Here is a 13,722-nt window from a genome sequence, read left to right as displayed (position 1 = left end):
CTCTCCCTCCGTCTCTGTCTCTCTTACACTCTCTCTCTCTGTCTCTCTCTCTCTCTCTCTCTCTCTCTCTCTCTCTCTCTCTGTCTCTGTCTCTCCCTCCGTCTCTCTCTCTCTCTCTCTCTCTGTCTCTGTCTCTGTCTCTGTCTCTCTCTCTCTCCCTCTCTCTCTGTCTCTCTTACACTCTCTCTCTGTCTCTCTCTCTCTCTCTCTGTCTCTCTTACACTCTCTCTCTCTGTCTCTCTCTCTCTCTCTCTCTCTCTCTCTCTCTCTCTCTCTCTCTCTCTCTCTCTCTCTCTGTCTCTCTTACACTCTCTCTCTCTGTCTCTCTCTCACTGTCTCTCTTTCTCTGTCTCTGTCTCTGTCTCCGTCTCTGTCTCCGTCTCCGTCTGTGTGTTCTAACTCGAAACACACAGCACATGGAAAACCCCTACAACCTACACATCTCCCATCGGTGCTCACTCCTTAACTCATAACTGTCAAGAATCTGTAAAAAAAAAGAAACAAGGCGGCCAATCGTATTCCACACGGTCAAATCACATCGGAACCGCCTGCCAGATTCCAACCTCATCCCCCCATCATCTCTATTAGACAGAAGGAAAATAACCAGCCGGTGGTGAAGCCATCACTGCTCTCTCGTCGGCTGTTTTCACGATCACTCGCATGCGTTTTAATGTCCCCCTATGTTAACCGCTGCGAACATCGACATGAGCTTTTATTTTGTCCACGAGTTATGCCGCGTTTTGGCCTGTCAAAATAAAGGCATTTAATTTATTTGAAGATCTTGTTCTGTCTCTGTTGCTCCGTGCTCGTCTCCCTCCCACCTCCTCCCTACCCTACTCCTTCTCAGACGGTGTCCACGGCCAGCGAGCTGCGGAAGCCCATCTACTGGATCGTGGCGGCCAAGGCCATCGACTACGAGCAGATGCTGCTCATGATGTCCGGGGTCAAGTGGGACATCAGGGAGATAATGTCCCAGCACAACGTGTATGTGGACATCCTGCTGAAGGTAAATGGGCTAAAAAGGTGCTTAAAGGAACATATGCTGCAAATGGCTGCACTTGGTCTGCTTGGAGCGGTGGTCGTACGGTGTACTCTGCAGCTACAGCCCACCACAGGGTACAGTAAAGGGTTGTTTATCTGAACACGGTAGCTGTAGTTAATGGCCAGTAAATGGATTCCATCCGTGACCAGCGGTGGCATAAGTAATGGGATGCTTATAATAAACCCCGAAACCCCTGCCATTATCAAGTTCAGTGTCAACTCCTCTACGGCTGAGGTTTGTTCGCATATATTTATATATATATGTATCCATCCGTGGCACTTATGAATTATTTCCCATTCTGTGAATAATTTATACACCGTGGGCCCCAAATGTAGCGCTTCCTGCCAAGCCTGTAGAGGGAGAAGGCAGTACAGCCTCCTCCTCATTGCCCCTCAATCTGTTTGGGAAAGACTCGTGGTTTCCCTTCGCCCCAAAACCTGTATTTTTATTCATGCTGCCTGCTTATGCCTTCATGTATTTTACATCGGCCCGTAGCAGCGCCACAGGTAAGCGCTCTCTGCGAGGCTAACAGATACCGGTCCGCATCCCACGGTGACTCTGTGCAGTCACCTGTGGGCTATTAGTTATTTACGAGCACAAAGCAGAACTCTTCCAATCCCCCTCGTTTCAATATGCATGTTTAAAAAATGAATAAATAAAGGACCCCATCTGTTTAGCCGTCCTGAATCCGTTGGGAGCGAGTCCAAAATGTACTTTTGGAATTCTGTCTTTTTTCCGGCCAGGATGGCTGAATCCATCAAGCCATTGGTTTAACATGTAAGCCTGCATTTTTTTTCAACCGCCAAACACGGTCAAATCAGTCCACCACTTGCCGGACTGATTGGTGTTAATGTGAATGCTGGTTTGCAGATTTCTGAAGTACCTAATTAAAACACGCTTAAAAATAAACTCCATTGCCGCGCGTATGTGTTCACGTCGACAGATCTACCCGGTCCGATTCAACTTCGGGCTCGTCCGCCCTTGCCATTACGTCAGCTGTTCACCAGCTGATTCACTATAAAACAAGTGACCGGGAGAAGAGTGCTCTCCGCACCGCACAGCTTAGCTTAAAGCTGTCACAGTACACATATCTTAATGTTCCCACTGATGGGCTTGGTTACACGTGACGGCGACAGGCGCGGTGATGTAGTGCCACTGTACGTTACAAAACCCACGGATGAAGATCTATGTCGGGGCGAGAGCTAATGGTGTTCTCCGTCGTGCGACCGGGAACATAATGGCATACGCATTCCGCTTTAAACAGCAAGTGACAAGGAGTCATTGCGGGAATATTTTATTGTACTTCCACACAGGGGAATGCTTTATTCATGCATGCGCGTTGATCAGTGGCATTTGGAATCTGCACTTATTTGCATATAGAGTGACAGGGAAATGCAGGCGAGTATGGGAATGACTTTAGCGGAGGAAAAGGAAAAAGCGCTCCTATCGACCCCAAACAATTTTTTTCTGAATGAAATAAGAGGTCATTATGTTGCGGTAGAACATGAGAGAACTAGTTACGTATGCATGCCCTGATTGCATGCTGCACCATAGATTGCTCTGTGCGTAAAGGTTTGTTTTGTACGCAGCACGCCTGGGGTCACATGATGAAAAATAACTAATGACTCTGTCTGCCCCGATTAATCTAGATTTAAGGGCAGATTTAATGAGTGGAATCTTTGGTATTTTGATAAAGCTTTATGTTTTGTGTGCATCGATCGTGATTTGAAACTTCATCAAACCTGGCTTAAATCCCGATGAACTGGATTTACTGTGAGGAAGTGGTCATCGTGGTCCAAGGCCGTTCCTTCTGCTGAAATACCCAAGAGTGCTGGGGATTTCAGATCAGTGCACATGGTTTTTTGTGATGGTCACACCATCACACTTTACCAATCGGTGCGCAGGCTTTACCGATCCGAGTGCACAGATTCACACGTATCTTTTCGTGCTCTCAGGTTACCGGTAGTTTCGTAGTAGTTTTGAATTCAAATCAATCACTGCCCAGTTTCCCCGAAGGCAGCGGCCCTCGCTCTTTCGCTCCCTGCCTCTCCCTGACAGGCCCCGCTGTTCCCCATCAAAGTGCACATGTACGCCTAATATCATAATTGCAGCATTTAATTCATAATTTATATCTGCAGCAAGAGAGGGAGAGTAAGGCGCACACGGATGCCGTGGTAAATAACTGGAACGGGGATAATCGTCCATCATGCAGGGTGATATTGTTTAGACGGCCCCGACATGAATCACATATCCTCCCCCCTCTTCCCTCTTCCCTCCGTTCCCCACACACACACCATTCCTGAGGTTTTTATTTATCTTCAAGAAAACGGTGGAAAGAATATAATATGGACAGATTCGGGCCAACAGTTTTCCTTCTTTTGGAATGGTTCTGCTTTACTTTGGGTTTGAACGGGAAGCGAGACAGATATTGAAACACCTGCATGATTGATGCCTCCGTGCTGGAGTAGTGGTGGAGGCCATCTTGTCTTGGGATATCTTGTGCAGAATATCTGAGATGCCTTGTTAAAAGCGGATGTGATATTGACCCTAGAGCTAAGAATCAAATGAAATCTCAGTGGAAGCCAATCTATTTGAATGATTCTGTGTCAAAGTCGAGCGCGGCAATAATAAACCTTGACCGATTGCTGAATTGACGATCTCATGAAAAAACACTCACTCCCTTTTCCTTGTTTTTCTCCATGTTGGTTCCTCACCCAGGAGTTTGAGCAGTTCAACGCACAGCTGGGTGATGTGTCCAGTCAGGTGCGCATCCCCCTGGCCGTCTCCAACGTCCTTTGGGAGCACTGCATCCGATTGGCCAATCGCACTCTGGTGGAGGGGTGAGTCATTCAATCAGTCGTTCAATCACTTTCCCGTTTCCTCAGTGAACCCGGATCGTAATGCCGGTGTTGTTTGAAGGTCTTCATTGTCTAGACCGGTCATGAGTCATATCCGCCTGTTCAAAGGTAATCAGGTGCTATTTGAGGCTGAATTTGCCCTTCTAACTACGCCCTGTGGAAGGGCTGTGGAGGATTCTGGCTCCGTTTCAACTATAGTGATGGTGTTCTGGAACGCTCCTTGATTTGTGTGACGCTCCGTATGATTAGAGAGTTGTACAGAGAGAGGGCAGAAGTGGGGCAAGATTTTCTTAATTAAACTACCGAAATAAAATCCCCCCCCACTTGGCTCCCTTCCACACTCCATATGTATCTCTGCCATTGAGAAGTTCATCCTTTCACACGCTTGTTATTCAGGGAAGAGACACCCGGATTTGTCAGCAATTAGCCGGGAAGCGTCTAAAATCGAAATTGGCTCATACAAATGCAGGCGCAGGCTACTGAAAAAAAATATTCTCCACACATTTCACTCTGAAAGCTGACGGATTGCAAGTCAATTTCTAAGTCAAATCACAGGCTTGCAATAGCACCTTTTGACAACAAGTGTTGCACATTCAGAGGAGTGATGGTTAAAAACTGTCAAACTTGAGTCGGTCTAACCTGTGACTTCCATTGAACAAGCAGGGTAAACATTATTATTTTGGACTCGCAAAGTTATCCTGCGCTTACAGGAAATAAAAGCAATTGATTGCAGGTTGAACTTTGGTGCGCTCCCCCCGAAAACTGGAGTAGTCATCCGCACAGAGCCCTGGAAGTCATTTAATGGTTCCCTGCATTGCAAACACACACACATACGCACACACTTCAAAGCATTGTGTTCACCACAAATGCTAGATAGAATACCGTAAATGAATTGGTGGCTTAGGCTGCCTTCAGGTCCTGTTTCACCTGTGAATATTATAGATATTACCCTTGCCGCTTTAGCCTTTCAACCTGCCAGGTCATTTCCATGTATCTACATATTGGCCACTGATCGGTTCACACACTGTGCTCCCTAACTCGGGTTTCAGTGGATCCCAACACATTTGTCCTCTGCTCAGTGAGAGAATGTGTAAAAAAATAGCAACCTGAAAGTGAACCTCACAAAGGATTATGGACTGATGAAGCTTGGCGAGAGAACAAAAGTGTGAAGAAAACACATGTTTTAGGTGTTTTAAGTGGTACATCCTGTTGCACAAGTGGTCCTGTTCTTTCATTCAGCGCATCAATTACGCAGCCTCGATGAGCGCTTTGACGTTCCGCAGACGGTTGGCAGCGTCTACCCGACTTGTTTACATGCTATGTTTTTTCGCTTATTAAAAGCCCTTTGTCAGCCATTCTGTTATTTTTTTGGTGTGTGTGTGTGTGTGTGTGTGTGTGTGTGTGTGTGTGTGTGTGTGTGTGTGTGTGTGTGTGTGTGTGTGTGTGTGTGTGTGTGTGTGTGTGTGTGTGTGTGTGTGTGTGTGTGTGTGTGCATTTATGTGTCTGTGTGTGTGTGACTGTGTGAGTTAATGTGTCTGGGCGTGTGTGTGCATTTCTGTGTGTGCGTGTCGTCGTGTGCCTGTACGTTCGTGCCTGCATGTGTGTGTGTGTGAGTGTGTACATTTCCAAAACAACAACCACTTACCCAATATTAGTTTACAGCCGCGGCTCTCTTTCTCACTCTCAGAGCATAGGCTAATGCAGTATCCGCGGAACGGCTTGATTTACAGCCTGGGAACTTTGGAAGGTGTGGAACATTCATCCCCCGAGTTTGTCTCCCTTTCCCCCCCTCTTCTCTGGACCGAGTCCCAAGGTCCCTTGGCTCTCCGGGGCTGTGGTCAAACTCGTAAATAAGCGGAGGTTGTTTCCCTACGGACCTGTTGCATCACCTTTGGCCTCGCTCTCTTCAACCTGTAGAGACACACTGTTTTCGCCCATAATGTTCGCTCAAGTTTTGCACTGAGTTCTTCTTCTTTTTAAAGACTGTTTATCCTGCGCGGGTTCAGACATCTGCTCGGCATGAATTAAAATGGAGTCGTTTTCGTCTCCTGAGAGAGGCGCTGCGGGGAGCAGCGGGGAAGGGGAATGGAATGGGTCGCTGGCTGTGCGCCGACGAGATAAGATAAGCAAAATGTAGACTTAGTGACTTAGTGGTCTGCCCTGTCTCTCGGTTCCTCCATACGTGTCTTTAAATCTCTCTCTCTCTCCCCCTCGCTACATCTCTACCTCTCTCTACCTCTCTTATTCTCTCTCTCTTTGAGACTACCTGGCTTCGGTCATCATTTTCACCATTCATGCCACTCTGAATTTGCAGCCAATGTACAGAAATACTGATAAATCCAGGACACACGCAGGTATCAACAATGGCTCTGGTAAACATGCTTCTCCGCTTCTCTTTTGTGCACAGCAGACATCCGCAAGATGATGGCATTCATGAATACATCAGGGAAAGATGTATATTAAACATGTATATTATATACTTTCTTATTGGATCATCGCCAGACCTATTTCCCAATGCGTCCATATTCGTCTGGTGCCTCTCCATATATGTTCAATATGCAAGGTGTGTTAACGACAGCCGCTGAACAAAATGCCGCTGGACACGATTTGATAGACCTGCAACCAATCGGAGCAAGGAAACGTGTGACACGTCAGTTGCAGCCATCCAGGTTGTTTATAAAACTGCCTCAACAGTGCTCCCATAGGGTAGACCGCTGGGCTCATCGTATTAAACCTGTCCCATTTTATGCAAACGTTTGTGATTGGCCCGACTCGCACAAGCTCTGTTTGAAATCTGTCTGAACGAGGGGGGGGGGGGGGATGGTGCATATGCAAATAATAAATATGCTTGATCTGTCTGGTTCCCAGGTTAGCCTCTGCATGTCTTGGAGCAAAAGCAATTTTAGTTGGCTGCAAAGAAAGCCTAGGGAACGATAGGTGTCCTTGTTGGTTAGTCTTTTCGGATGGAGCTTTATTAAACACGACGCACACTCAAACTACACGACAACACAGTCAGTCACTCACCAACGCACCTCCACTCCCTTTATGCGCACACACAACCAGACACGGGCGACGACAGATTTGTTTTAGTGCCCCAGGGTTTGCAACATGCTGTTAATGATGTCGGTGCCCACCTCCCCCTGCCTCCTGGAATGCTTGGCCTCTGGGATCCAAGCGCTAGTTAGCATTCTGGAGCTAGGCTCTCGCCGCTGGCTGCTGCCGCCGCGGCTCCCGCCACAGCTGGGGGAGACGTTAGTCAAGGCCTCAGGGGGAGGGACGGACCCGAGGTTTTACGGAGGAGGAGAAAAGACAAGCTTGAGTTGGTGCGGAGGCGGAAGAGGGTGATCTTGTGGATGAATATGTATCGCTTTGAAGAAGCGACGTTGAACACAACGGACCTGCTGGTAAACAATGGCATGAATGAGCATTCAGTACTTCACTGCAAGCACAGCGGGGACTCTTCTAGGGCTCTTTGCTGGAATGGATGTGCATGTGCACGCGCACCCACACGCACATACACGAACAAACACACGCGTGCTTAAGAGGGCATGCACTCACTATGTGTTAAAATGCTCCGTCATGGTCGAGTGGGGACTGTGACTAATGCTAAAAGACATAAGTTAACCTTTGGAAGGTACAACATCTTGAATTCCAGAAGAGAAAGGGGGCTCACCCACAGCCTCCCTGTGACCAGAATATCGATATTTGTCCGTCTTTCGCAGCATAAAAGTGCTCACCGATCCGCTAATTATTAACAGTGGGCTCTCGTGTTGCTAATTGATTTGGAATGCGATACATTTCACATACTGTGAGGTAAACTGTGCACAATTGTTCAGGGGATGCTTATGATTTGATACACAGCTTGTCGACTTATAGCCTCTCTTTAATGTAGAAGACATTTGCTTCAGCAAACGTGCTCTTCTGTGTTAAAAATGTGTCTAAACATAGATACTTTATCATGGGGAAATCCAGACATGAATGTTCAACTAGTCTGTAGTCTCTACGACGTGCTGTTTCTGTTCAGTGTTTATATATTACACTTTGGAATTGTCCTTCATATGTATTATTCATTACATCCCAGAACTGAAAGGACCCTTATGTTTACCTGTGTGGCAGTGAGGTTGAATAACCCTGAACGTAACTCTTGTTCGATGGTGAGATTGTCGGAGATCTCTTGTTCCGATCCTGTGGGGAACCTCTCATAGTAGTTTCTCTTGTATCTTTTTAGTTTTATTTATTAACATTTGGATCGGCTGCATCTATTGTTATTATGTCAATGTTGATCAGGTGTATTATACATTTACATCTGGGCATTTAGCAGACACTTTTATCGAAAGCGACTTACAATAGTTACATTCAAAAGAAAGAAAAATCTAATGTATTTGCTTTGAATAGTTTTAAAGTATATAATGTGTCATCAGGCTTTCACCACAGGCTCAGGAGCAAGGTCTAGGAAAAGGACTTCTCTACACTAGTTGACACCAAAGTCTTTGGGGACGTTTCCTTGGCCTAGGGGAGCCTAGGACTTTAGGGAGCCATGTAATGGCCTTTGAGCCTGCAACAGACTGAGGATTTGAGTGACCTCCACCGCGCTCACCCTTCCTGTCCCCCTCCCCCAGCTACGCTAACGTGAAGAAGTGCAGCAACGAGGGGCGTGCGCTGATGCAGCTGGACTTCCAGCAGTTCCTCATGAAGCTGGAGCGGCTGACGGACCTGCGGCCCGTCCCCGACAAGGAGTTTGTGGAGACCTACATCAAGGCCTACTACCTGACGGAGAACGACATGGAGCAGTTCATCAAGAACCACAGGGTGAGCGGAGGACCACTACGGCCCGGTCCTCAGTGGCCGTGGACCTGAATAGAGCCTTTTGCCTTTACATTTACATTTCAGGCATTTAGCAGATAAAATTAAAATAAAATAATATATCTCTGTCGGTACAGCAAGGATGCTCACCCGTTCCCCGTATACAACAAAGCTAGCTAGAATAAGATGCAACACAACACTACGTACTATTTTTAAGTGCAAGGACTACAACATATAATAAGTGCAAAAGAGGGTTTGGGGGTGTAAGGGGGGGAGGCTATGCAGAGTCTAGGTGAACTCTGAACAATTGAGCCTTGGGTCTTTTGCGGAAGCTGGTGAAAGACTTTGCACTTTTCACACAGGTGTCGTCATGGTGACAAACACAGGTGTAGCTCATAACACTAGTTAGGGCTCTGCTACTTTAATGAACCAGGGCGACGGAAGGGGACTAAGGGCCTCGTCTTCGAGTAGGACAACATTTCTTTGCCTGCATGTTTGCGTACCGTCCACACCAAAGCAAAGGAAAAGCTTGTGGACCAGGGAAACTGAAGTTTGGCAAATCGATAAAATCATGACGTTTATCCCACACTGAGCATGCGCCAGAAACCTACCGACAGAGCGGACTATCGGTCCATTGAAGTCAGGCATCACTTCTAGGTGTAATATAGAACATGTTTACAAGTCTAGCTAGAGTGGACTTGTAATACACTATGACCAATAGTTCTCAATCCAAACAAATGATTATTTCCTTTGGATTTGGCAACGCTGTGTTGTTGTATTGGCCTCTGAAGAAGTATTTTATTGCTCCTAATGTCCAGTTTGGCAAAGTTTTTCGCCATCTACTTTCCTGGAATGTTATTGTGAGGCTTGTTAAAGATCGATTTTGTTCTCTGTTGTGGAACAGTCATTTCTTTTAACAACTTGTTTTGGACAGGACATCTTCTAAGGGGGGGGGGGGGGGATAAGTTGACAGATATACACATATTAAAGTGGACGAGGCTTTCCCTGGTAAAGAGAAGTCTTCTACTGATGCGTGTTAGGGTTAGTACATAAAAGGAGCAGGCCCGTGATTAGTGTAACGAGCGACACCTGTGTCTCGCCCCGGATGAAAAGCACCGTGAGAAAGGACCTATTTGCTGCAAATCTCTCTGGATAAAAGCATCTGCTAAATGACCCAACAGCAGGGATTTGTCACACAGGGTGCACAGAATAAAGCGTGTCGTGTGTGTCTGTGTGTTTTATAATCCCCCACCTGTCCAACCCACCTCCAGGAATACTCCATGAAGCAGCTTGCTAACCTGGTCAACGTGTGTCTGGGCTCGCACATCAACAAGAAGGCTCGTCAGAAGCTGCTGTCGGCCATCGACGATATCGACCGGCCAAAGAGATAGAGAGGGAGAAGATGATCCCCCAGCCGTGCCCAGTGACACCGGGACACACTCCAGTAGAAGGAAGCTCCGCGTCGAATGTCCATATCTTCTGCTTACTGTACACATAGGTTGTGTTGTGCACCTCAAAAAACAAACTCTGTAGCGGGAATCGCTCCTCATATCATTACCAAGATGCAGGTCTCATGCGAGTTGTGGTGGTAATCGGGCTAACTAGGAAAGCTGCTGCATTAAAAGCGAAACACTTGTTTATGTTGTAAATTAGCTGTCCTGTTTTTCGCCATGGTGATTTTATTTCAAGGGACAACTATGCATACAAACAAAACCGCTGGTGTTTCAAAATTCATGCATGTAACCGCTTTTCTGGATGTAAACGCCCTGATGTTAAGGCAGAGCCAGCTGTTGTATTATTACATCTGTGCTGTCGGTTTTCACCAAGGATCAAAGGTGAAGAAAAACTCCTCTGGCACGTACGTATGAATTTCATTCAGGTCCATTGGAAACATTTTCACAACTCTTTCCGTGTGGGACACAACTAGAATTCTAGGAGAAAATGCTGGTGTATTCTGTACTTTATGGTGTGCTTGGCTACCTCTAGAGCACACTAATGACATGTACAGTGTCCTTTATCCAAGGTTTAGGTTTAGCTTTGTAAAATCTTGGTTCTGTTTATTGTGCCTATCTAACTGGATGCTATGTTTTGTTTTATCAATGAATAATATATGATTTTGAATATTACCTGTATTTGTTTATAGCTATTTAGCTGACTATTTAGCTACACCAACTGCACTTGTCCTTTTGTTTGTGTCCTCTGCTGTATCCCATGTGGATATTTATTTGGTTTTCCTATAGAAGGATATTTAGTATTTTTTGAGGAGCCCAGTGTATCGCTAATCTTGCATATCAATGCGTCTGCTTCTCCGTGAAGGGCGAAACAATGGATCTGTATTGTTCGTGAGTCAGAGAATTGATCGACGCATTTTTTCCATGACTCAGTCCACTGAACATTAACAGAGAAAGATATTCCCTTCTAGGTTTTGGAAAGCATGGCCTGAATGATTGTCCCCATTTTAATGAAGGAAGACAGAAATATTTTGGACTTCAGAAAAATTAAGTTACCTTTGTTTGTTTGTCCTGCTCTGAAACTAATCTTTATCTTTGCACTTCCAAGATTAATACTGTATGATGTAATGTCATATTTTCAAGATTGTATTTATTTGTTTGTTTTTCTCTGGCTTCTCGTATCTCTTTTGGGTTCAGAATCAGATCTTACAAATGAGTGGAAGTGAGATTTGGTCCGGTACTTGGTAACCTGTCAACTGTATACATGTTATAATATAATATGAATATTTAAACTGAGAACCGCGTCATGGCTCCCGTGAACTTCTGCGTAGCATCAGCATTCCATGGTGACGGTAAAATCCAAACTCTTCAATCGTAATAAACACTAACATTGAACCTGCTCAGTCCAAATCCTCCTTATTTCTTTGACTGTTAGCTGCCTTTTTTTCAATGAACTGCAGTTAACCATGTGAATAATGTCTACCGTTATGGTCAATAGCGCATTGCGCACAGTGCTTTCAGCGTGATCAAAGCACGTGTTAAGGACTAGGGTTTAGCAGTGCATATCCCATCATAATGATGATACTTTAGTGTGGATGTGCGCACGAGTGCCATCAGCCAAATTAATTAAGTCTCCCAGTGTTGTACTAATGGCTTGGGCTAGCCACTGTGAGAACAAGACAGGGTGAATAAAAGGTGTGAAGTGAGACTGTTTAGTAGGATCGTACATAAAGCTTGTGTACTTAATTTTATTATGGATAAATAAACATACTGTGGTCAATCTTATCATTTATTTCAACAGTTGTAAGCTTTCAAACCAATGTGCTAACAGTAGCAATAGGGTCTAGATTGGGGCTCTGTCGATTATGTGTCGGCTTGTGAATTCATATGTATTTTTGTACTTATGGCCAGATTTGTCGTCTTTGCCTCAAATGCCCTCTCGGAATAGAAATTACACCCCTGAACCGAAATCCAAAAGTTCTCAACACACAGCCCATCTATAGCGGCAGGAGAATAGAAAAGGTCTTCTGTGATTTCGAGACACAATTCGAATTTGTTCCGGTGCATGCATGTGTTGCTCAGCTCTCCAGTCTGAAAAGGGCAGATCATTCATTATCCTGTATGTAAACGCCCCAACACTACACCAGCCCACAGCGATGACATTAAATAGTTTCAACACATTGATAATTATACAGTACCAGGGACAGACTTAATCTTGAAGAATTACGTCGTGAAACGGCCAGGAGGGAAATTATTCATGTGTTAACGTTTTTTTGTCTACAGTGTCAAATCGGAAAATGTCTAAGGTGACTGACACGTCTGTGATTATAATAATAACAATAATTAATCGCATTGCAGTAGCGCTTTCGTGAAACCCAAAGCTTGTCGTTGCATGTCAATGACGGCCTTGCCGGAAGTTACAGTGCTGTGGTACTGGCATTATGAGAACTTGTATCTGTGGTCAGGCTGGCCGCAATGCCCCAGTCGGTTGGACAGCACCCATACATAGAGCAGTCCTGGAATAATAACGGGGTCTAGAAGGAGCACTTTCTCCGAATGGCATTTGCCAGAGTCAAACACACCAGTGAGTCGTAGGCTACGTGGACAGAGTCGAAGAGGGGCGATTTACTGGCCACAAAGGATTACACTCATGCTGCTGAAGCAAGAAATTGAAACTAGTTATTTGGGAAACAAATGACCAGTATGTAGATCATCGTCTTTGGATTTGTTGTTGCCTCTGTTTGTTGAGGTATTTTTCAAAAAGCTCTTTGTAAAGTTTGGTCGCTGGGCTAATGGAAACGTTTCGCAATAATCTCTGGAATAGGGCTATCTTCCGCAATGTATAATAGGTTATTTACCCCGTCAAATGTGGGGATCTGATTGAATTGCTGATTGGCTTTCTTGTTGACTGTCGTTACAGAGCGGAGCGGTTAATTGGACGCTGGGCTCTGCAGCAGAGAGTCTGGCGCCGTCAACGCATCGCCAGGTGTTACTAATTTGCTGCTTGATTGGTCGGAAATTAGTGCCACAAAAGCTTGATGTGGATGTCAACAGACGGCATGCTATATGGAATACATGCGCTGTGCTGGGAAAATATACCTCTCAATGTTGAATAGGTGAATATGAAAGCAAATGTTTACTACTGTGGTTACTATTAACTATTAAAACATTGAACGGTTTCAGTGCTAAAATATCAAATGATAGGAATGAACTTGAGAAATTATTTTAAATGATTCGTCGAGAGTAAATAGGTTATATTCTATGACTTATTTTTAGCATAATTCATCAATATTTTAACATGAACTGCTCAATCATAATATGCACAAGCAGCAACAGAAAGTTAAACTTGTATCTCATGACAAAGCTTTGACTAATCAATGAGGAAAGGCACATAAATAAATCCAACAGGCTTATTTTCTAAGTGCGTATTTTGCCCGTATTGACTTTCCTTCCTTCCTTCCTTCCTTGGGATCATAATTTTATCGCACTATTGCACCTAATCCACATTTTGATCAGTCCCGTATGCTCTTTATTTTAAGTGTTAGGGTTAGGTTTTTTTTGTTGCACA

The 13,722-nt window shown here is 45.0% G+C and overlaps 1 protein-coding gene across 3 annotated transcripts in view; it reads left to right on the top strand.

Moving 5' to 3' along the window:
- The window catches only part of vps50 (VPS50 EARP/GARPII complex subunit), a 101,525-nt gene extending 89,972 nt beyond the window's left edge, over positions 1–11,553 (top strand). For all 3 annotated transcript variants that reach the window (XM_060044286.1, XM_060044284.1, XM_060044285.1), the window contains 4 exons: positions 848–1,006; positions 3,761–3,882; positions 8,520–8,709; positions 9,975–11,553. In XM_060044286.1, the coding sequence (XP_059900269.1) occupies positions 848–1,006; positions 3,761–3,882; positions 8,520–8,709; positions 9,975–10,094 (591 nt within the window). In that variant the 3' untranslated portion in view covers positions 10,095–11,553. The remainder of the gene's footprint in view (positions 1–847; positions 1,007–3,760; positions 3,883–8,519; positions 8,710–9,974) is intronic.
- Positions 11,554–13,722: the final 2,169 nt, after the last annotated feature.

Source organism: Gadus macrocephalus, chromosome 22 (assembly GCF_031168955.1).
Source record: "Gadus macrocephalus chromosome 22, ASM3116895v1".
In the NCBI taxonomy this organism is placed as follows: domain Eukaryota; kingdom Metazoa; phylum Chordata; class Actinopteri; order Gadiformes; family Gadidae; genus Gadus; species Gadus macrocephalus.
The sequence above is the reverse complement of the archived record's forward strand: the minus strand, read 5'-3'. Positions and strand labels throughout refer to the sequence as shown.